The sequence below is a fragment of the Acanthopagrus latus genome, chromosome 23 (genome assembly GCF_904848185.1).
Source record: "Acanthopagrus latus isolate v.2019 chromosome 23, fAcaLat1.1, whole genome shotgun sequence".
Classification (NCBI taxonomy): domain Eukaryota; kingdom Metazoa; phylum Chordata; class Actinopteri; order Spariformes; family Sparidae; genus Acanthopagrus; species Acanthopagrus latus.
Window position 1 is genome coordinate 2,235,233 of NC_051061.1, and position 22,241 is coordinate 2,257,473.

The 22,241-nt window shown below is 39.7% G+C and overlaps 2 protein-coding genes across 2 annotated transcripts; both read right to left on the minus strand.

The window, feature by feature from the left end:
- Window positions 1–59: 59 nt before the first annotated feature.
- rac3a (Rac family small GTPase 3a) lies at window positions 60–8,113 on the minus strand. Its single transcript, XM_037088331.1, has 6 exons — window positions 7,866–8,113; window positions 6,141–6,212; window positions 5,766–5,883; window positions 5,431–5,493; window positions 4,863–5,022; window positions 60–3,480 (listed from the first exon to the last, which is right to left on the minus strand). Exons 1-6 carry the CDS (start codon window positions 7,898–7,900, stop codon window positions 3,350–3,352), a joined length of 579 nt encoding a protein of 192 aa, XP_036944226.1. The 5' UTR covers window positions 7,901–8,113; the 3' UTR covers window positions 60–3,349.
- A 1,355-nt stretch (window positions 8,114–9,468) lies between these two features.
- On the minus strand, window positions 9,469–22,208 carry prkar1aa (protein kinase, cAMP-dependent, regulatory, type I, alpha (tissue specific extinguisher 1) a). Its single transcript, XM_037089248.1, has 11 exons — window positions 22,059–22,208; window positions 18,886–19,073; window positions 18,311–18,478; window positions 16,084–16,175; window positions 15,942–16,003; window positions 15,803–15,849; window positions 15,264–15,422; window positions 15,103–15,163; window positions 14,876–14,997; window positions 13,838–13,919; window positions 9,469–13,693 (listed from the first exon to the last, which is right to left on the minus strand). The coding sequence occupies exons 2-11, from the start codon at window positions 19,057–19,059 to the stop codon at window positions 13,521–13,523; spliced, it is 1,140 nt and encodes a 379-aa protein (XP_036945143.1). The 5' UTR covers window positions 19,060–19,073; window positions 22,059–22,208; the 3' UTR covers window positions 9,469–13,520.
- Between the last annotated feature and the right edge of the window lie 33 nt (window positions 22,209–22,241).

Here is a 22,241-nt window from a genome sequence, read left to right on the forward strand (position 1 = left end):
GATAGGAGGTGTGTTTGAAATAGAAAACAGCAATAAGAGGTTAAAATACTGCAAAGTGAGTTGCTGTATGGAATAAATACACTTAAAGGAGATAACAGCTGGTGGACATTAAATCAAACTGTGACTGTAGAGTGAGAAATTTATCACAAAAGCAAAATGTTTTTTCAAATATGATTCAGATCTTCTTTGGGCTGTTACAATACAATTTGAATAGTTTATCATTCTAAAAGTAATACACAGAATTTAGTGTACAATCCTACGAGTGTCCAGCATAACACAATCTGTGCCCCTTCACAAACCCTGGCAAAGGCAAATGGCAGGCTGTTTTCATACTGAGTATGCTTTGACCATAGTCATATAATAATTCATTTTTTAGTGACATCGTCTTGTTAAAGTTCCACCAAAACCTGTGATTTAACATTGTAGAGCTGTTCCTGTGTATGTGTAGCCCATAGAACTGACACACTCTGCTTTGACATCACTAAAATCACAATAAATCTGGTCACTATGAACAGGTTTATTGCGAGCTTCATCATTTTAGCTGGCTTTTCTGAGCTGGTGTTGAGTGAGTTCTTCTCCTTCAATTACAACAAACTGAGACTCAGTTGACTTGGTTTATATCCTTTTATTTGACAAAGATCATATGTGTGATTCATGACACAGCTCAAACAGAATCAAAAGCATATTTGTCTCTCTCCTTTGACAACTATACAGTATTCTTTTTTCTAAAATAAGTTGCAGTGAGGTCCACGAGAAGTAGTGTGACTTCAGCACTCAAATATTCCCCTGCACCCAAGAAACATTTTCCCCACTGAGCACCATCGTACAACAGACAGGACACCTCTGAGTACAGACCAGGTCAACTATGACCATGGAGGTTTGATATGTGTTAAACTGTCCCCAAGCCAGTAATATTCTGATTATGTTTTCTTGTAAAATGATATCTTTAATTTCATAATGTTATGTCCTACAGTGTTTTGAAATTATTCTCAAAATGCAACAGTTTTTAGCCTAAAATTAAAATTAAAATTTCTGAGTGGTACCACCTGTTAATTAGAAAATAAACTTAATTGGGATCATGCTACTGTGCCTCATTAAAGACAGAGCACCGAAAATGGCATTTTCTTTCAGTAAATGTAAACATTTAATACACCTGTATGTACACTGAGACAGTTTTTGGCAATATTTCCACAGGTGCTCAAAACAAACCACCCCCTTACGGTGTTTAATGCATGTTTGTTGTGATTGATTTAAATATTATAGGAAAATAGAAAATCAAAATTAAATAACAATAAAATATACAATCCCACACACTTTTGTTTTTGTTGCCTGTCTCATTCATTTATACATACTGACATATATATATATATATATATATATATAGACACACACACACTGTTTATCTCCTTCCTCTGTGCTATAGAGTTTCCACTCTGGGTGGCTATAGCTCAAGAGGTAGAGCAGGCTGTCTAGTAATTGGAATGGCGCTGGTTCAAATCCTGGCCCCCCCAGATGCATGTTGAAGTGTCCTCGAGCAAGGCATCGAACCCCAAATCAGGAGCACCTGATGAGCAGTTGGCACTTTTCATGGCAGCCTCTGCCATCAGTGTATGAATGTGTGTGTGAATGGGTGAGTGCATCTTTGACCAATCAGTAGGCTGGAAAAGTGCTACAGAAATGCAAGAGCATTTACTGTTGTCAAAACCAAGTGATCACAAGTGACACTGTCTTCCCTCTGTTGCATAATGCTGACTAACACACAGCACTACTGACCCGGTCTGCCTCTGATCTCTGGACATGCCTCTGCCAGAGTATGTTAAACAAGCCAGTCCTGCAGTGATCATTAAACTGCTCAAAGAAGTCAAAGTGTTGACAGGCGAACACATTGCTTTGGTCTTTTCATTGGATTTCTTGAAGAATTAACTGTAGTATAACATCACACTTATCAACGTTAAAGGTTGTCACTGTTTATCCTTCATTTTCTTGTGAGGTAAAAATCTCTTTAAACATTTATCATCTATAATTGATGATAATTATTTATATAATCTGAGCACAGTGGGTGACGCAGGAAGTGATTCAAATAGAGGAGCCTGGGATCCTAACACTACAAAAGTTCTGAGAGGCAATTGAAATTTATTTTAAGAATTAAGGGCTTACACACAGTACCATTTTTACATCTTAATCACTACAATACAATAGGTATATAACTTCCACCCGTTGTCCATCTCCCACTTCTACTTTGGGGATCCCTAGACCACTCATAATAGTGATTCAAATGTTAAAGTCGTGTGCCTAAGTATAATATAACTGGTAAACATATAAAAAATGAACAACTGGTTGCATATCAGATATGAAATAAATATGTATAATAAATGACTTAAAATGTCAAAACGTGCCTTTTTTATGCTCCATTTTGATGCATTGAAAAAAGCAAAAAAGCAAAATGTAATACATGTGAGAAGCTAATAAGCTGCAAATCAGGTTGCACATCATCGTGGGCCAAACATTTAAGGCAGCACGGTGTCAATCTAACTGAATAATCAGAGTTTGATGAGAGTGTGTCAGCACCTTTGCAACATCAACTGGCAGACTGATCTTCAAATGTGGGATTTAATACTTAATACATTTCAGACATTAACCAACATTACTTACAAGACAAGTCGAATCACAGGAAAGAATTCTCACAATTTGAAAATCTTTTTTTTTTCTTTTTTAAATGTAGATCTGACTCCCCAGCTGCAAGTTTGAGAACTCAACTTTTTCAGCTTAGCATGTTGCTAATTGCAGGTGTTTTCAGGTTACTTCTTCAAATTGTGCAGGTTACTGCAATAAAACAATAAAACAAAGATAAGACCCTTACAAAATGAAGTCATCTCAACAAAGTCAACAAAAACTTGCATAAAAAAAAAAAATATAATTATAAAAAGTAGGTGTACACAAGGGATTATATGTATATTGGGTGTGTTTCCTTGTTTTATTTACAGGTTTCAAGGCTAAACGAGAGAGTGCAACAACATTTTACATACCAATCTGAAAATGAATAAATTCCCTTTCTCGTGATGAGTAAGTGACTTCATTCAATTTCTCCATTTGCCTAAAAGACATTATAAGTATATCACTGTTTTGAGGCAGACATCACACAAAATTCATTTTTGTCAAAAAGTTTGGCTGAAATTTGTTATCTTTAACCCACCAGCTGACGTCCTCAGCCTGCTTTGGATCAGTGAGGATCAACTCCTGCCGTACAAACAGAGAATTGTTTCAAAGCAGCTCCAATTTGGCACAACTCCACCCATACAGTGTGACTGACCAAAGGATCCTGGTGGCTTTATCCTCCGTCTCCTCCCCCTCAGAACAGTGTGCACTTCCTGCCTCCATTTTTGATAGGCGGAGGGCAAAGGACAGCTCGGATGGCCTCGTCAAAGACTGTCTTCAGTCCTCGCTGCGTCAGCGCAGAGCACTCCAGGTACTTCACAGCACCTGCCGGCCAACAGCACACAGTATGGACATGAGGTTTTGCATGTACTGAAATCCATCAATACCTCCAGCTATTTTAAAGTATATTTTTAGATTTATGGTTTATCTTGCTGCAGTTATTTATTTACATTCTCTCCATTCTGATTTGGATGAGACGGGTTATCTTTCAGTCATATGGTTGTCACAAGTTACAGTCTGCCATAATCAGCTTCTTCATAACCTACATCTGTGTAGGTATGTATGTGCGCACACACACACACACACACACACACACACACACACACACACACACACACACACACATACAGTATAGTAGTAGCCTATGTATATACTAATTGTATGCTTAACCCTCTTTTCTATTACATTTCTATTGTGAACATAGACACATTGATTGAACCTTTCCTGTTAGGATGTTTTTAAAAAAAAAAAAAAAAGACTTTCAGTCAGTGCCACAGATTTATTGGTCCAGGTGTGTTTGATGGGATGTCTGTCTGCAGTGTGGCCTAATTGGGCCACGCAAGTCCACAACCCTGTTTAAGACAGCCTCCCCCATTGTCTTGTAAGATAACCTGATTAAGGTCAGAGTACTGAAACGTAATTAAGGTCAGAGTACTGAAACATAATTAAACTTAATTGCAAGTGAAGTGTGCTCCTAATTCTGTAGAGGCTTTCTCCTTCTATTCTTTATCAAACTGTTTAATCCGTACAAAAACCAAAGTGCAACTATGACAAGTTTGCAGTAATTTACTGTCTCTACAGGGTCTGCTCCCAAAACACTGAGCTTTTCTTTAAGTCATTTCTTTTGTATGGACTCCAGGAGGAGTTGCTATTATGCTAGTAAAAGCTAATGGGGATCTAAATCAATGGAAAATAAACAAAACATTAGCAACTTAATTGAACCCAAATGGCAATGATGAATAATGGTCTGCTGGTTACTAATAACAGCTATGTTATCAACAGGGGTCTGAGGACATAGTGTGTTGTGCACTAAACTATTGAAAAGCCCACTGAGGCAATATCATTTGTGACTTAAGGCTATATAAAGAACACTGACATTGACTTGAAACAGTTATTTGAAGTCTATGATAATGGTCCTCTTGATACAGTGAATTCAGCACTAATTCCATCAGTACAACAACAGATTGATGCCATATCACTCAGCTGCTCTCACTTTCTCTTCATTCAAGGGACTCTATGTAACAATTTGTAGCTATTCACATGTATCAGTTACTTATTTACTGGGCATTTGTATGTGAATTGCAACCTGATGCTCTTTCGGTTTCCTAAACAGGCCTGGGGATGATTTGTTGAAGTTGTTTAATGGATTTCATTTTGAAACACTCAGGTCAGATTTTCCTCTTGGGACCGTCAGTCGACACACATACCGATCTCCCTGGCCATGGCCAGGCCCTGTGGGTAGGTAATGGGAGAGAGCTTCTTGTCTCTCAGCCGTTCGACGGCGTCCTTGTCGTCCCGCAGGTCCAGCTTGGTGCCCACCAAGATGATGGGTGTGTTTGGGCAGTGGTGGCGAACCTCTGGGTACCACTGCACAGAATGATCAAGACGTCAAATGTCAATGGCAAGCAAAGGTGCGGTCAAAAACGACAAACATATTTACGGCTGTAGACTTTAACAGTTCAACATACTTGAGGTATAAAAAGAGTAAATTCTGTGAAGCGGCAGCGTTAATATGGAATTACAACAGACTGTATTTAATACGTAATTACAACAGACTATTTAATGTGTCATTACAAAAGATTACTTAATATGTGATAACAATAGACTATATTAGTATTCAATTACAACAGATTCTATTTAACATGTAATTACAACAGAGCAGTACATGCGGTGTTGTTGCTGTGTTAGAAAGTCAAACACTGTCTGCGTTACAGTTTGGGTCTTTTTCAGTTAGACAGTGAGTGACAGAGACAATGAGCTGAGACAGATCGGCACCTTGGCTCGGACGTTCTCGAAGGATGCTGGGCTCACCAGGGAGAAGCATATCAGGAACACATCCTGCACAGACAGAGGAATAACAATCACGTACTTACAGCAGCTGACTGTCAGAACAAGCATAGCAGGCAAATGTCTGGACCCCCATATGTATGGCATAAAAGGACAATTCACCTCTGCTAAGGTTTGTTTCATCTATATACAGATAAGTAAGTAATGGATATGGTTAGGGTTCGCATAAGTCTCAAGGAAATGAATGAAAGTCTATGTAATGTCCTGTGATGAGACGTAAAACATGTGGGTGTGTGTTTTGTGTTGTGTGTGCTCATAATCACCGTCTGAGGATAAGACAGGGGGCGGAGCCTGTCATAGTCCTCCTGTCCTGCTGTATCCCAGAGGCCCAGATTGACTGGTTTCCCATCCACCATCACATTTGCTGAGTAGTTGTCAAAGCTTAAAGAGACACAGTACAGTGTATTCATGTGTGTTTGTTTGTGCTTTTTTTTTTTTTCTCCCAAAGAGTAAAGTGTGCAGTTTAAATGATATTTCTAGGTGCCGTATCGTAGGACAACTGGACTTCTTTCAGTTTCTTGAAGATGTTCCAATAGCCAAGAGGTTTTGTCAGTTTTAACTAACTGACTTAAGTTCTGACCAACCAACTTAAATGATATTGTTGGCATAAGTGTAGTTTAAGGAGCAGCTGTACTCACACAGTGGGGATGTACTCTCCAGGAAAGGCATTTGTGGTGTAGCTGATGAGCAGACATGTCTTACCCACAGCACTAGAGAAAGCAGAGAAGAATAACAAACAGAAATACATACGTGATCACTGCAACTGAATCAGAAATCTACAGACGCTGCACTACTCCCCATTTTTGACTGGTTGGTTGGCCCAGACTGGAAACAGGGATCAAACAGTGATGAGATCGAGGCAGGTATGAGATTACTGAGAGCTGCGATCATTTACTTAAGGGAAAATAACCAATTGGAATATATGCTCGTCACTTTTTTTATTTATTTATTTATTTTTTAACTTGACAGAATCCTTCATGTTGTTGGCTGTTGGCTTCCCCTTCTTCTTCCTGTTTTTTGTCTATCAGGCTACGCACCCAAGGGCCCAGTGGGTAGAATAGAGAGCGAGTCCAAGGACAGAGACGAGGAAAAGGAAGAGTGCACTCTGTTGATAGTGACCGGCTAAAATTTGGGATATGCAGATAAGGCGAGACACGTTTATCTCTGTGTAACCTTTCAAACACAGAGGGAAATCAGACACACAAAGAAAGTGACATTTAAAAGAAAATTAGGAGGAAGATGGAGGAATGATCGAAGGGAGACTATGGAGTGTGGGAGAAAAAATTCAGACTCAGGCTTTTTATATTTACAATATTACAGAGGTAATAATACAAACTCAGAAATGAATATTTATTTTTCCATAAGTGAATAAACAAGCTGTTCTCAGAGGAAAATAAGGTCCCAGAACACTGTTTGAAGCTAGAAAGGTGGCAGGGTTCACCGCTTTCTCTTTTCATTGACATATCTTCATCAAAACTACAGAGTGCACCTTTAAAACAAGTGCACACGTAGTAACTACTGGCTACAAGATTGATAAAACATACACTAATGTTTTATAGATTAGTTCTAAGCGTTTAAAAGGAAAAATGTTTGGGTAGCCAAGGTGAGAAAAATAGGTTTTGGTAATATTACAACAGTAACTCTGCCCAGTGCTGTGTAACCACCAGAAATGAAGTGTAAGATTTGATTTAAGAATGTATCCACTGCTTGACACACAACACAATTTCAGACTATTTTACTTTGTTGATATGTGGCGGACCCTGCCACCTCTCTAGCTTGGAACTGTTTTCTGGGACCTTATTTTCCTGTGAGAACAGCTCGTTTATTCACTTAAAAAAATACATACTTCTGAGTTTGTATCATTACGTCATTCATTTTATAAATATTATATTTCTGAATTTGAATTACAGAGTGGACTGGAGTGTATAGGTGTGACAACATGACATCATTTAGAGAAGACAGCCCGGCAGCAGCACGCTCAGCGGCCACCTCTGTCTGAGTAAAGCACACACACACACACACACACACACACACAGCCTGCACGGATAATCGATCCACACGGAGAGTTTGACTTAAACAGCGAAAAACAATGAGACACAATGAGCAGCTGACAGATGAGTGTGACATGTGCCTGGATGTCGGTGCCTGTTATTGTTCCCCCTCCACCCGCCTGCCCTTCATCCTCTCATCATCACCATCATTACACTGTTCCACTCGCAGCACATGTGAGTGGAACAGTGTTTTCAGTGAATGCCCACTGATCCAGCCGTCACTCCCGGCTCCCTCCTGCAACTACTGCCCTCCCCAGCACAGAGCACCACTCCTGAGCACAACATCTGCACAGACACCGAGTCAATCCTCACCCATCACCCACGACTACGCATTTGATGGCCTGCATTGGGAGAGGAGGGCTGCTGTCCGAGGGGAGAGTCTGCAGAGTGGTTGGTGATGGTGCCGCTCCTCCACCTGCTCTCCTCGCTGGCTCCAGCCGTAGTAAGAGGTGGGCGGCTCCTGCGCGGCGGCGGGGCTGTGGCGGCAGACGTCACGGAGCCCGTCCCCGGCTGAGCCCGAACACTTCCGGAGACGAACGAACCTAGTTTAAAGGGCCAATGAGCCGCGTTCACGGTCAACACCGCGTGGCGAGAGTCCTTAGATTTACTGAATCCGTTCTGTAATTACATTTCAGATGATCCCTCTCAGTCAATATTGTGTCATGGTCAGAATTGGGTTTTTTTTGTGTTTTTTTTTAGAATAGTATTAAATATTAAAGATATATTTCTGCATTAAAATATCTAAAAAAAAAATAATTAAAAAAAATTTAAAAAACCCTACTGCTTTTGTTATTCATTTTATTGAGTTGTGTACTTACATTATACCAAATGTGTCCAAGTTTATTCAAACCCTGGTCATCAACAAAACTAGACTTGGAAGCCGAGGGAGTTTGACCTCAGGATCATTTCTGTTTATCTGCATTACACCTGCAGTGTGTCTGTGCTTCAGACAACCTGATTTAGGCTACTGTGGGAATCTCTTAGCATCTTTGCTTATCCAGTTCTCTGGTCTGTAGGTCTATCAAAAAAAAAAACATCAGTAAATGCCGCACAAGTGTTTCTGCATCCTAAAACCATCAAATGTCTGATATTTATAGCTAGACTGGATATACAGTATGTTGCAGATATCTGTGAGGAAATTCTTCCTTATTAAAAAAAAGAACATTTCATCAACAATGTCGCTGTTCCTCGGACAAATGATGCCGTTTTTGTCATTCATATGTACTGGTTTTGTAAGTTCAGGTTTTCACGACTACAGCTTTGACATCCAGTATGAACATTCTAGATATCTTCTATTCAATTCTCAGGAAAAACTGGAGCGGCATGAGCTTTTCATAAATCCATCACTCAAGTCAGAACAGACAGTTCTTTCTTAGCTAAAAATGCTTTACACCTAAAGTGTCACCAAACTGCACTGTAGGGCAGCCATCTCTACACTATCTTTACACATAAGTGTGTGGAAGGATATTATTATTATATCCAAGATATTAAGGTATTAAAAGCCTGGAATGCACAAAGTGGATTTCTTTCTGCCGATTCCAATAGAATAACAGATGATTCAGTTAGTTTAGATTCTAAGTTCTTAGCCTGTAGTATAATCACACCTGAGGGTAATAAAAGGCCAAAAATGGATAATTAAATGTTCCATAGCTCTTGTGATATTAAAACATGTAGACTTATTCTCCTGTTTTCTGTTTTCTTGGCAGATCTTTGCCAATTTTCAAGGCACATATGTTCGCCTACTGTATCACAGTGCTGGGCCTGTTACGTCTATGTAAGTAAGCACTTTGCCTCACAGGTTGTGATACATAGCCGATAATATGCGTTTCTCAATAACTGGTCAATAATTTATCAGTCTGATTTTGTGCATTCCAAAAAGTTATTAATTATTAAAAGCAACTTTGGAAGACACACGATGAAAACACTGATTTCTTTATTGCTTGAACTGCTGTAAGGAGGTCCTACAGAGAAATCCAAAACACACCAACATTAAAACCCAATCACTCACAATCTGAGGAAAGGCACAAAAAGAATGGTCCTCTGGAGAGACTCACGGCAGGCTTCTGCACTGACTGAGTGGAGCACAGTGAGCTGGAACACTAAGGCAGAAAATCAACAACGACACAGGTTTCTGAGTTCAGCTCTAAATATTCAGACTATCGCTTGCTGATTTAGCTTTCGACCATCTAGTAAGTCTGAACAACTGTAAAAGTCGTAAGATACAGTTGATAAACAAGAAAAATGCAGTACCAAGTCCAAATGACACCATACTGTATATGACAAAACGGTGCAAACACTAGTGAATTAAGACATCTTTGAAAAACACAGCAGGTCCATGACGATTTGTGATTATGTGTGTTCAGAATAAAAACATCAAACAAATCACACTGCAATGATTTACATGTTTAGAAAATAAACGAAGATAAATGTTAAGGCCAAAACTAATTGGCAGGTCTTCCAACATGACTGCATAGGATGAATGCAGCAAAATACAGTGAGAGTAGATGTGAGAGAGGAGGAGACACGAAACGGCAAAAATGACAAGCATTAGCAAAGAGTATAAGGCAGGGACTGTAACCTTACCATCTGATCATGTGTTTACTGACAGATGGAGCTGGCTATCAAACCTCAATACCTTTTTGATTCCAACCACAATGTGCATCTTCATTTGGGATTCAATACTCAAAGCTCACATTCAATCCTCATCGTCTTCTTTACCGATCTGAAGGTTTCTGATTGAAGAAAAGTTGAAGAATATACGTGTGGCTGTATCTGTTCAGACACCATTTAACGTTTATACACTCCGGCTCTTATCAATACAGATACTGTACAAAATGTTTAGCTGTTTGTGACAGTGAAGTATCTGAAAAAAATCTATTTTGATATTAGTACAAAAAGTGCCAATTTAATCATGTTCATTTATCTGACATAATGGACATAATGTCTTGATTACAAACTGATGATTCATTGATGAGGAACTCCACCAATTTTACACATTAATAGGGGTTTCCTCATCATTCAGCCTAAGACAACAAGTTGTACAAAGTATTCTGTGGTACTAAAATCTGTGAAAAAAAAAACCACAGTAATGATCAGGGCTATTGCAGCTATCTTGGGCTTGGAGATGACAAATGTTTAACAAAAAGCCTGCTGTATAAACTGAAGACACTGGCTTCTGGGTGTTCACTAGACACCTAGAGGACATTACTATGGGACACCATCATGGGAAAACTAGGATCCAAGGATTTTGGAGCATGGATACTTGAGATTTAAGAGTCAGGATCTCTCGACCTCTGCTGCAAAGATATCCTGACAATTCTTTCTAAATCTGTCTCCCAACCATACAGCTTTGAGTGCTATTCTAGATGTTTTTGAGAAGCCTGTTGTTTGATTTGATATGAAATGACATTTTTTGCACTTATTTCGGAACAAGGTCAATTTTCAGAAGTTTTCAACCTGAGTATATGGGGCAAACGGACAAATCACTCTATCATATAACAAAGAACACAAACTTATAAAGGCAATGTGACAAACTTGATTTGGGATAAGTGACCTTGATCGCTTATTGCAAAGACAGACTGATTTACAGTGTACAAGGGATTTATCAACGGACTACTTTTACAAAAACCACTACTGCTTTACTTGGTTAGTTTGTTAGCTTGGTATTTTAGCGAAATCAGTACATCTTAATTGATCTGACCAAACTGTCAGTGAGCCAGTCAGTGCTGCATTGTGGTCCCAGAGACCCCTGGGAACCTTCACAGAGTTCTGCAAGCTGCTGATGTTTGCTGCCAGTCCTGCTTGGTCTACAGTATGTTTCATTTTAATGTGATGATATATCTGGGTCACAAAATAACATATTTGGAGCCTGCTATTGCGAATCCATGTCTCTGCCACTGTGAACAGTTTTGATGTGACATATTTGCAAGTGGGCTGATTTTCTTAAAAATGTGTCTGAAAGTTACATCAACAACGTGTTTGCAGCACTTCTGATGTCCCTTTCACTGGCTAATTAAGTAAAAGAAAGAAAAACATCACATTGTTTGTGTCCAACACTAATACAAACCTTCAGAAAAAAAAAAAATGTGTTCCTTTTTAAGACTTTAAAATATATGTAAAATCCCAGCATCATATTTGGCTCTTCCAACAGGTAACAAGAGATTTCTTTTTTGTTTTGTTAGTACTGGCCTGTGCTCGCTTTATATGACAAGATCAGGCATACACTAAAACGTCTCGTAACAACATATAAACATTTGCGCTTTGATTATATAGTGTTGTATATCACAAAATGTGCAAAAATATAGTAATTTCCTCTCAATCTATAGATCTGTAGCAGTACTGTGAATAGGACAGAAGATCACGTCAGCTAAGTTAAAGGACTACCTGGACATTTTGTGTATCCTTTAACAAACACAGCTAATTATAAGGGGCATTTCACCTAGAAATATATTGATATTTAAAGACCAAAGTGAATACTAAGAGAAAATGTTACTGAATATGTACTTATCATTATTTACACTTCCATCAGTTAAGTGGTAATAACTAGCTGGTACTGTTGTCAAACTGTGTAACAAGATACAGGGAAACCACTTGTATCAGTGTCAAAGCAATCCTTTAAGAAAGGTTTAAAAAAAAAAAAACAAGAAAAAAAGAAAAAAAAAAAAAGAAAAAACCCCAGACACGCTAGCTGAGGTTGTACTTGGGCAAAGCAGTGCTTTGAACTAAATGCTAAAACCAGCATCCTGATACAGTCACAGTGACTATAATATGCTTATGATCAGCAGATGGCTACCATCTTAGTTAAGCACGTTAGCATACTAACATTTGTTAATTACCAACAAGTACAGCTGAGGCTACTGGGAATGTCATAAGTTAAGCGGGTATTTGCTCATTGATTTGGTCAAAGTTTTAGACAAACTGTGGCACCAGAAGAAGAGTTGAGGAGAGTATCACCCAGAATCTGGTGCCCATCTACAGAGCATCAGTGATATCGGTTAAGCAAGATGTCTGCAGAGAGCCCAAAGAATACTAGAACACCCACCCCAGCCACAGTCGGTTCACCCTGCTACCAGACTACAAAGCAGCTTCTTTCCCAAATCATGTTTTTTTTGTTAAGCAACCCTGAATTGAAGAACGACAATAATGAACCGTGACTCTCCATCCCCAGGAGAAGGTGGATGACCAGACTGTATGGCAAATTTGTGGTAAATATTTCAGTCCGGACCATAGTGGTGGACTATCTGAGCAACACTGTCATTCCTGGAAACCTGTTGCTAGCATGGCTAAAAACATCTCAACAAAGAGAAAAGAGCAGCAACAAACAGAGACAAATCTTTTGGCGTACCGCGTCACAAACTTAAAGCTTCCTCAGTCAGCATGGAACCTTCTGTCACAGCATCTCTGTAACAACTGAGCATTCACACAGTCAACATGTGACTTAAGACTGAAAAATGTAACAAATGAGCTTGCAATTCAGATTGCTTGTTGCTTCTCTTCACATCATTCCTGTTTTAATTTGACTCGACTATTTCATTCACACATTGAATGAAATTGTGCCTGATAATTTGTCCCCATCACGTAATATCATGTGTATTTTATACAAATATTGTAATTTTGATGACATTTGGTGATCAGTATATACTTACTTATATACTTCTGAACTCACAATGATAACAGTGTGAATGCACAGTGGATTATGCATACACCACTTTTTTTATTTCGGCAGCTAAACTGCTATTTGGTGATGAAGAAACACTCATAAAAGTCTCTCCTTCACACAACCCAAACCATCTGAGTACATAATGAAAAATAAAATAAATAAGAGAATAAAAAAGAGGAATAACAAAGGTATGAAACTGATCTTGTTTGGGTCAGGTCAGTGTGTTAATATATGTGAAAGAGAAAGCAGAAGTAAGAAAATAAAGCGCTGGTGAACCCTGCAGTAGAGTCTGCTAGCTGCTGACAAGCTCAGACAGAGAGGGAAACGAAGCTGTTGTACTGCTCAATGTTTCTCTTCAGGATGTCAGAGCAGGGGCCCAGGAGTCGCTCAAACCGCAGCCGGTCCAGTTTGACACACTTAAGGGGTCCGCATGCAACAACAGTGGCAGCACGGGGCCGGTTCATCAGCAGGGCGATCTCACCTGAGGGACATAGGAAAGACAACCAGTGTAATGGAGTCCTGTCAACAGTCATTTCAGCAAGACAATGTCAGCAACTACCTGATCCCAATGAAAATGTGTCTGTGCTGTAGATGTCTGCCAGAGCATTGTGTTTTTCTGACTTACCAAAGTAATCTGACGTTCCGAGTCTGCCGACCTCCACAAACTCCTCGTCCACTGACCGCCTTTGGAGCACCACTGCTGTCCCCTGACAACACAACAGACCAATCTTAAACTACACATCATAGAAATCAACAGCGGTTCTCAGAAAATCTAGATCACGATGCAGATGGATTATGGATGATGGATTATACCTCTCCAGAAAAATCCAGTGTAACTGTTGTTATGTTAATGAAAGAATGACTGAGTCAGAAGAAAAGAAGCAGCATTTAGTTGTTACAGATTACAAGTACAAGGGCTGACTATAATGTCAACTCATGTTGCATTTTAACTGGTTGAAGACTATGACAAAGCAGCATTTCCTCATAACCCTCCTGCTTATAATAGCCACTTCTAATTGAGAACATGTCTGATAAAAAGTTGCAAATGACATTGGCGAAGGGGCGGAGGTGAAAAAACAAGGAGAAACCACACTAAATGGGTGAAATAATGGATACTACAGCAACAGACAGACAGTGACTTAACCAGCATGGTGTGAACTCATTTGATAAAGGCTTAAATGTAATGGATGTTCATCTAAATGTTCAAAAGTCCTGCAGTGCAGGTTTTAACCTTGTAGTTTCATTTTAGCAACAAATACAACTGACAGTCTAAATCAAGTCTAGACTTTGCTTAGAGGTGAGATAATATTGATTGATATCAATAACTACTTACAAGTAGTTCATACTTAAGATCAAAGCTGATCATAAGTCTTTTTATTTATTTATTTATTTATTTATTTATCTATTTAAATGCATGTGCTACAGCAAGGACACTAGAGACAGGGACCATCCCCATATGTTGATTTACTGAACCTCAAACAACTGTTTAGCTGAAAAAGCTTCTGCATGGAGCCTTCAGAAATGTACAGCAGGTTTCACTGTTATGTAGACCTACTTCAAGGACTTAACTGACAGTCTTGTTCCATAGTGGTACCATGACCAAAACTAACGTCCCATGGAAACCAGTTTGAGTAGACCAGTGTTTGTTGCTGTCTGTATGTACCTCCAGGATGATGAAGAACTCATCACCAGGCTCTCCCTGCACCACTATTTTCTGGCCGTCCTCAAACTGCACCGTCTCCAAGGCATCAGCCACTGTCAGACGCTCCCACTTGTCCAGAGACTCTGTTCAGGAGCAACACTTGGTCAACACTCCTCTGGATATATAGTATACTGTTCATGGCAGCTTTACAGTAAAAATGATTGCAAACAGTGAACTTCAGCAATTACCTAAAATGGAAACCTTGCTGAGGAACTCCTCATACATCTTGCGCTTTCTCAGAGTGCTTCCCTTAAAACAATAATAGTCATGTGAGAATCTGATCATAATGTGGATGTACAATCAAAAACATTATTTCCCCTAATCGTTTGGTCAGTTTTGCAGCACTTACCATCAGTATTCTCCTGTAGCTTTCTCTGTCGATGCCCCACAGCTTGACGTTATCCTTGGCCCGGACTGTAGCTGCACGAGGGGTCCCATAGATCAGAGCCAGCTCCCCAAAACTGCCTCCCTCACCAATGCTGGTCACAAACTGATTGTTCACATAAACCTGGGAGACAGACAGCAGATACTGATGGACTGGGTTTCTAATGATGTGCAAGGGACAAATGTTTTACAACAAATCTGGGTCGTGGAGTCTGATATCAGTCTGTCCTGCATCAGCAAGTGTTTTCTTGCCAGTTGAGTGAAAACATTTGTTCCTCCATTTACCTCATTCATGTGTCTTCTATGTTACATGACAATGAAAATCACACATGTGAATTCTGTAACAAAAAATTGTTGTGGAAATTAAAGCTGCATTACATTTTTTTTGTATCAATTGTTATCCTTAATGTTTCCATCACTGAAGCTCATCTAGCTAAAGAAGTAAAGAGAAATACAACTTTTCAAATACTGGAAACTGTAAAAAGAAAATAAGTCAGCTCTTACATCCATCTCTCCCTGGTCGATGACATAGAAGTTGTCTCCCTCATCACCTGGAACAGGAGCAGGAGGAACAGGTAGCCCATGAATTAATAAACGGAAGAAAAATACAACAATTTGCATGTAAGATGGTGTTAAAACTCACCTTGTTGGATGACTGTTTCTCCAGCAATGTAGTTGACAGAAAACATTGCATCAAAAATATCGCTGAAGGGGAGAAAATGAGCAGATTAGCACAAAATGCTTTGAAAAAGATGGTTAAACACTGAAATGATTGGTGCCATTACCTCCTCTCATTGTCGTCCAAGTGGGCAAACAGTACATTCTTAGCCATGGCTTTGGACAGGGCAGCCATGCTCTTGTAGTCTTTTGGGATGACCTTTGGTGAAAAAAAGTTTATTTAGATTCTTCTAGTGCATTTCAGTGAATTTTAACACAGACATATGCAAGAATCAAGAAGTCAAATGGCTGGTTTGTGTCCTCTGGTGACCCTCTTCTGCTATTACACAACAGTGATGCATGAGACAAGCAGATACTGTAGTGCTGTGGTGAACATACAGAGGGAATTCAGGCCCTGTATTACAACGATGCACTTTGTACTTTTGGGGGAAGAATTTCAGAAGAGAAGAGAAGAGATCTTCATGGACTGATTTTTTTTCCACCAAAAAAAACTACAAAACTTGTTTTCATGACTGAATGAACTGAATAAGGAAACTGACCTTAAAGGACAACACAATTTATACCATTTACTGTGTTTATATGTGTTGGACCCCGTCACCTTTCTAGCTTCAAACAGTATTCTGGGACCTTACTTTCCTCTGAGATCAGCTTGTTTATTCACTTATGGAAAACTAAATAGAGTTTATTCTATTACCTCATTAATATTGTAAATACTCAAAATTCTGAATTTGAATTTCTTCAGCAAACCTACATAATGATCCTTTAACAACCCAACTTAGTGATCTGATCACAAGTGACCGCTTTACACGTCAGTTCACTGATATTACGTCAGTAATGTGGACATTAATGTGCATCTTCTGATTGGATTTCATGTCCCAGCTATATATGCAAATGAACACATACCTCAATGGAACAAATTGACAGTGTTTTGTTTTTTTGTTTTTTTAAACACAAATATGAAATTTAGCCTAACTCAACAACAGAATGATTTTTAAGGGAGTGTGGGGACTCTCTCCATGGGAGGCAATGAAGTGTCCACCTCTGAGCGGATCTTGATACCAGGTGATTTCACTGTTGCACTGGCATTTAAGTTTTCCAGTTTTTCCTCAACATGTAAATTAATGTGTTTATCTAAAGCGACACTGGCAAAATTGTTGGTCCCTTGGGGGCAGCAGAACAACCGACATATCATCATCTTATAAAGTTAAGACATGTTTGGACATAGTCACTTACTAACACATACAGTAGATACAGAGCAACTTATGTCGTCATTTTTTTATGTTTTTGTATCCATCATAAAACTGACTCTCTGGTTCAATCTGCCATAATCTAACCCTCCTCACAGTCACCAAAGCAAGATGGCCAAAAACAGAGAAGCAAAGACTGAAACGATGGCAGTGATCGTTTAGCAAGGTAGGCAAGATGACAACTATCAGGAAGGAGCAAAAAAGACCATAGAATACAGAAGGAGCATCAAATCTGAATACCAATCTACTGTCACATGGAGGGCCACAGAGGAGAGGAAAAACCTGCTCTCTCCAAGCCACCTAGACTAAGGGAGAGGATTGCAGCCCAGTACAGAGAAAAGGACAGAGAAGGAAGCTGAGACAGCCGCTGAACAACAAAGTTTACATTAGAGCCAAGAAACTACAGGGTGATGGGACATATCCAGGACCAGGACCAGCAAAGCTAATCATGTTTTCGCCATGCTTAAACCCATCTGGAGATCTACCAGCCTCAGCATCCACACTTTGACCAGGATCCTTAAAAGCATTGTCTTTTCACTGTGCACCTGTGCTTGTTCCAGAACAAGCGCTTCAGGCGTATCCTCAAGACCTTTTGGCCATACACCGTCTCAAATGAGGATCTTGGGAGCAGGGCAGAATCCATGACCATGCAAGAAACCATCCAGATGCACCGATGGAGATGGCTTGGACATGTTTTGTGCATGCCACCTAATTTACTTCCCTGAACAGCTTCACTGCGCACCCCAGGGGAAAAGATACTGTGGGCAACTGTGGGAGACAGACCCCAGTACAGCAGCAGACAGAATGAAGTGGAGATCCCTTGCTAACGCCTCGTGTGCCAGACGCTACAAGAGGATGAGTAAGAGTAAGGAATCATCTTTTAGCTGCTAAATGCTCCCCTTTGTTCACCAGCTAGTTTCTAACCGCACACGTCTGCTGTTTGCTGCTGAGTTGAAACTGTCACTAAAAGCAGCTGCCTGCTGCTGCTGTAAACAAAGCTTGAGTTTTAGGTATAAAAATATGGATTTGTGCAGCTTGAAGAACAGCAGTAAGGCGTGCAAAATGTAAACAAATTATCACTACCGACCTTTCTGACATAGGAAGCAGCATCTTCCTCAGTGTAGACTTCAGCACTGATGGCTCCTCTCCGGCTCCGACCCCTCACCACAGGGTTCATGGGTGGAGAAACTTCTTCCTCACGGGAATCTGACTGCGAGCGAGACTTCTGCTGGGAAGCAATCTGCTGAGCCTCCTCCTGCTCGGCAACAGGCGCACAAAACCACATCTGAGCTGCTCAAAGACTGCATGACTTCTCAAAATCTGAATTCAATGAAATTAAAATTTTGTCGTTATCTCTTCACACCTATGCTGATGAAAAGTCATGTGAAGTTTCAAAGTCCAAAAGACACTATAGCTTTGCTGTGATGCTCCAGAAATGTTTTATGGACAACAAAACCTCACCTGACTTCCCATCAGCATGAAAATGACTAGTTATTGACTGCCTTTAATTTCTGACTGAACTGAAACTTGCATGAAAATTGTTTGATATTTTGTAACATAATAACTAACATTAAATCAAATAAGACATTGAATTCTAAGACAGTTTCTCTTAACACTGACTTCACAGAGAAACTTGTTACAATCACATGTGTCAGCACACACCTTTTCCAGTCTTTCAAAGTAGTCCCTGAGGAAGGCCATGGGCCTGTCTGGCCGAGCCATGCACAGCTGGATGATGCAGTCCTTCAGCAGCTGCTGGATGTTGTGCTTCTGGACATACTGCTCACACTCTCGAAGGCTCCGCTCCTCTTCACTGCTCATACTGCCTGATGCCATCTTTGTCTTGTGACCTGGAGGGAGAGGAGAGGGAAATACACTGATGAATCAAAAAGATGTCTTCTGCTATTCTGTATGGATAATAGAGGTGTGGAAATTTTACACTGAGAAGACATGGTAGATTCTGCATCAATGAAGAGACAGAGCATTATCGAGAGTCTGCAGTTTGTGGCGAATGTTGATTTTTCAGCCTCAGTTGGACAATATAGTTACTTCCCGACTTTGCTCCCATGCTTTGAATTGACCTAGATTAACGTTACTTATGTAGAGATCATCTGCGAATGGGCACGTGTCTGACCTTATGAAATTGCTGGGAAGCACGAACTGGACGAGACCCACGCTGACTCACAACAATTACTAATCACACCAGCCATTTTCAATCGAAGCAAACATCTGCAGTCAATAAACACCTCATCTTAAAGCTGCTATGTGAAAACAATATCATTGTAGATAACTTCAAATGTGAAAGGCACTGCTGATGGATAAATGTTTTGGTATTGTAATGTTTATGTACTGAGGTACAGATATTGAAAAGCTTTTTATTTTGTAGACTGCTGTAGTGGGATAATTGGAAGGACTTTGTGGATAAAAGGGGAATTTAAATGATGAAAAAGTAGCTACGTGCAGCCACATAGATCTCTGAGGATGCCATACACTGAGGTGCATGGAGAATCATTGTGCAATTGATCATTGACAGCTGAATCATATTCAAATCACACCTCTAATTGATAGGCTAATTTTACTTATGGAAATAGAAGTTTACCAAATAAGAGTTACTAATAGCGTGCCACCTGTGAAGAGGGCAAAGCACTTCTCACTTTCTATTATCGTTAATATCAAGAGAATATCATGTCACGATTAATGGGTAATCGTCACACAACAGGATTAGAAAGCTTCTCTGAATTCTCTGAGATCTTATTCACACCTTAAACCAGATCCATTGAGAACTGATATCATCAAATACACCAGGGTGATAAAACAATACTAAATTAAATAAATGGATGATGAAAAGGGAATCAGCCAAACTATTTTATGCAACTTCACTTCGAAATGTGCTAAATGTGTTTTTTTCCATTGAAATAACATAAATCAGAAATACAGCTAACTGACTGTTAGAAACCCTGGTGCAGTCATGTCAGCACAGCTGAAAACTGCTGATTATAGAAGCAATAAAACTGGCAGCTGCTGCTGCTCACTCGCCTGTTTGTGTTCAAACAGACATCATTGCTGCTGCAGCACAGTTCATCAACACATTGGTCCCAACCCTGACCCTTGTCCCAGTTTGTTTACATGGAGTCTGGCTTTGATAATTATCAATAAATATGATGATTTGATTTTCATTTACCCCACTGAAAGAGCAAGAAAGCAGGACGGGGTAAGAGAGGGAGGGATGGAGGGAAAAAGAGATTACACAGGAGAAAAAACTGTCTTTCACCTGTTGTGTGTATTCTCTTTATGTCTGTGACATATTCCGTATATCATTAAAAAAACTGCAGTGAAAATCTGCTATGATGTCCATGACTGTGTACAGGTCGTTTTCAAGTCTACATCTGCCAAGAACTGTGCAGGTGTTGCAGCAGAAATAGGCAGGACTGCGCACCCAGCCTCGCTTGGCACACATGAGAAGCACGGCCCTTGCGTCCAGTGTGGCCCATCTAACCTGATAACACGTGAAGAAGCTATTATGGGATGCCAGTCCCAAAGCCATATCCAAGAGTGACAAATAAAAGGCAAAAATAAACAATGGCAAAAGAGCAGAGACATTTGGAAGCTGTGGCACTGAAATGCACCTTAGCTATGCACAAGTTAATGCATTAGTAATGATGGTCAAAAATGAGTAATAAGAAAAAAGAAAATTTGAAAAGACAACAACAACAACGACAACAACTCAAAGCTACTTTTAGTTTTGATGTTAAGGTACCGTCATGGTCATTCCTGAAAAACATGTGACTGACCAGAAAGAGAGGAGACTTTTCTGTATACAAACACTCGCAAGTGGACATCTCAACCATCACCTTGAAACGCCTTCTTTGGGTTTACTTTTATACATGCACACAACCTAAACCTGCACAAACACTTGAACCTTACACCACAACTCCTGACATGATTAACTTCTGTGTCTCCAAGCCAAGTGTAAGACAAAGGGGTGGTAACGTAAAAAGAAGAAAGTAAAATTAATAAACTCCTTCAAAAATGACTCCTTTACCCATGTCCATATAGGAACCAGGATTAATTGTCCCACATAGCATTCAGGGCCTCACAGGTGGTGTGAACAAAACCAGTCTCTTTAAGAATACCACCGGAGCAGTGTTTTCCCACTACAGGTGTGCAGTCCTGTTAAAGGGACACCATGTCGTTTGAGTAGAAAATTTAATATTAACAATATTAGAGGTAACAATACAAACATATTTTATTTTTCTCTAAAAGTGAATAAACAAGCTGTTCTCAGAGGAAAGTAAGATAGAAAGGTGGCAGGGTCCGCCACATATAAACAAAGTGTGCCATAAACAGTATAAACTGCGTTGTCCTTTAAGATCAGTTTGTTTATTCAGTTGTGAAAACAACGAGATTTTGATTATTTAACTTAGCAAAGAGAACTGTAGTACAGTAGCTACATAAGTAAGCTATAGACAAATATATAAATCTAAGAGTTAGCTGTAAGTTGTTTGTTAGCGACCATTACTGTCGTCTATCAGGGTGCGTAACTTAATAGACGCTCGTCAAACGTCCGTCAAAACGTTCCGTGATGAATGTAATTAAAAGTTAGTGTAATTTAACCTGAGTATGGTTTATGAGTAACTTCCATCCATTTTGGATAGCAACCACATGAGCTAAATTATGTTAGCTTAGCGAGCTAACTGTTAGCCATCAGAAGTCCGGTCTCAAAACAATTCAAGAATCATAGCTTTCCTGACACAAACAAATTAAAAATGAAGAACTGTGTCCATGACAATGTGACAAATAAGTATTCACACTGCAAACTAAACAAAAACGCTCACCAACTATGAAATTACGTGTATCCTGCTTGTTTTTCTTCGGCTGACACCAACGGAATTCAGATGTGCTGCGCCTCGGATGGATAGCGGACGACGGCAGGCGTCATCAGTGGGCGGGACCAAAGAGCTGCGATCAAGTGGTACACATAGACGTAATATACGTAGACGCCTCATAGACTGACGCTG

What these genes read in the sequence shown, in the direction of transcription:
- rac3a (XM_037088331.1), bottom strand. Translation starts at nt 7,900, where the DNA reads ATGCAGGCCATCAAATGCGTAGTCGTGGGTGATGG. An exon ending in CCCTGTCTTATCCTCAGACG is followed by an intron (nt 5,494 to 5,765) that starts GTGATTATGAGC and finishes CTGTCTGTGCAG; the next exon opens with GATGTGTTCCTGATATGCTT. An exon ending in TCGAGAACGTCCGAGCCAAG is followed by an intron (nt 5,023 to 5,430) that starts GTGCCGATCTGT and finishes CATTCTGTGCAG; the next exon opens with TGGTACCCAGAGGTTCGCCA.
- prkar1aa (XM_037089248.1), bottom strand. Translation starts at nt 19,059, where the DNA reads ATGGCATCAGGCAGTATGAGCAGTGAAGAGGAGCGGAGCCTTCGAGAG. An exon ending in CTGCTTCCTATGTCAGAAAG is followed by an intron (nt 16,176 to 18,310) that starts GTCGGTAGTGAT and finishes TTTTCACCAAAG; the next exon opens with GTCATCCCAAAAGACTACAA. An exon ending in AGAAACAGTCATCCAACAAG is followed by an intron (nt 15,850 to 15,941) that starts GTGAGTTTTAAC and finishes CTCCTGTTCCAG; the next exon opens with GTGATGAGGGAGACAACTTC.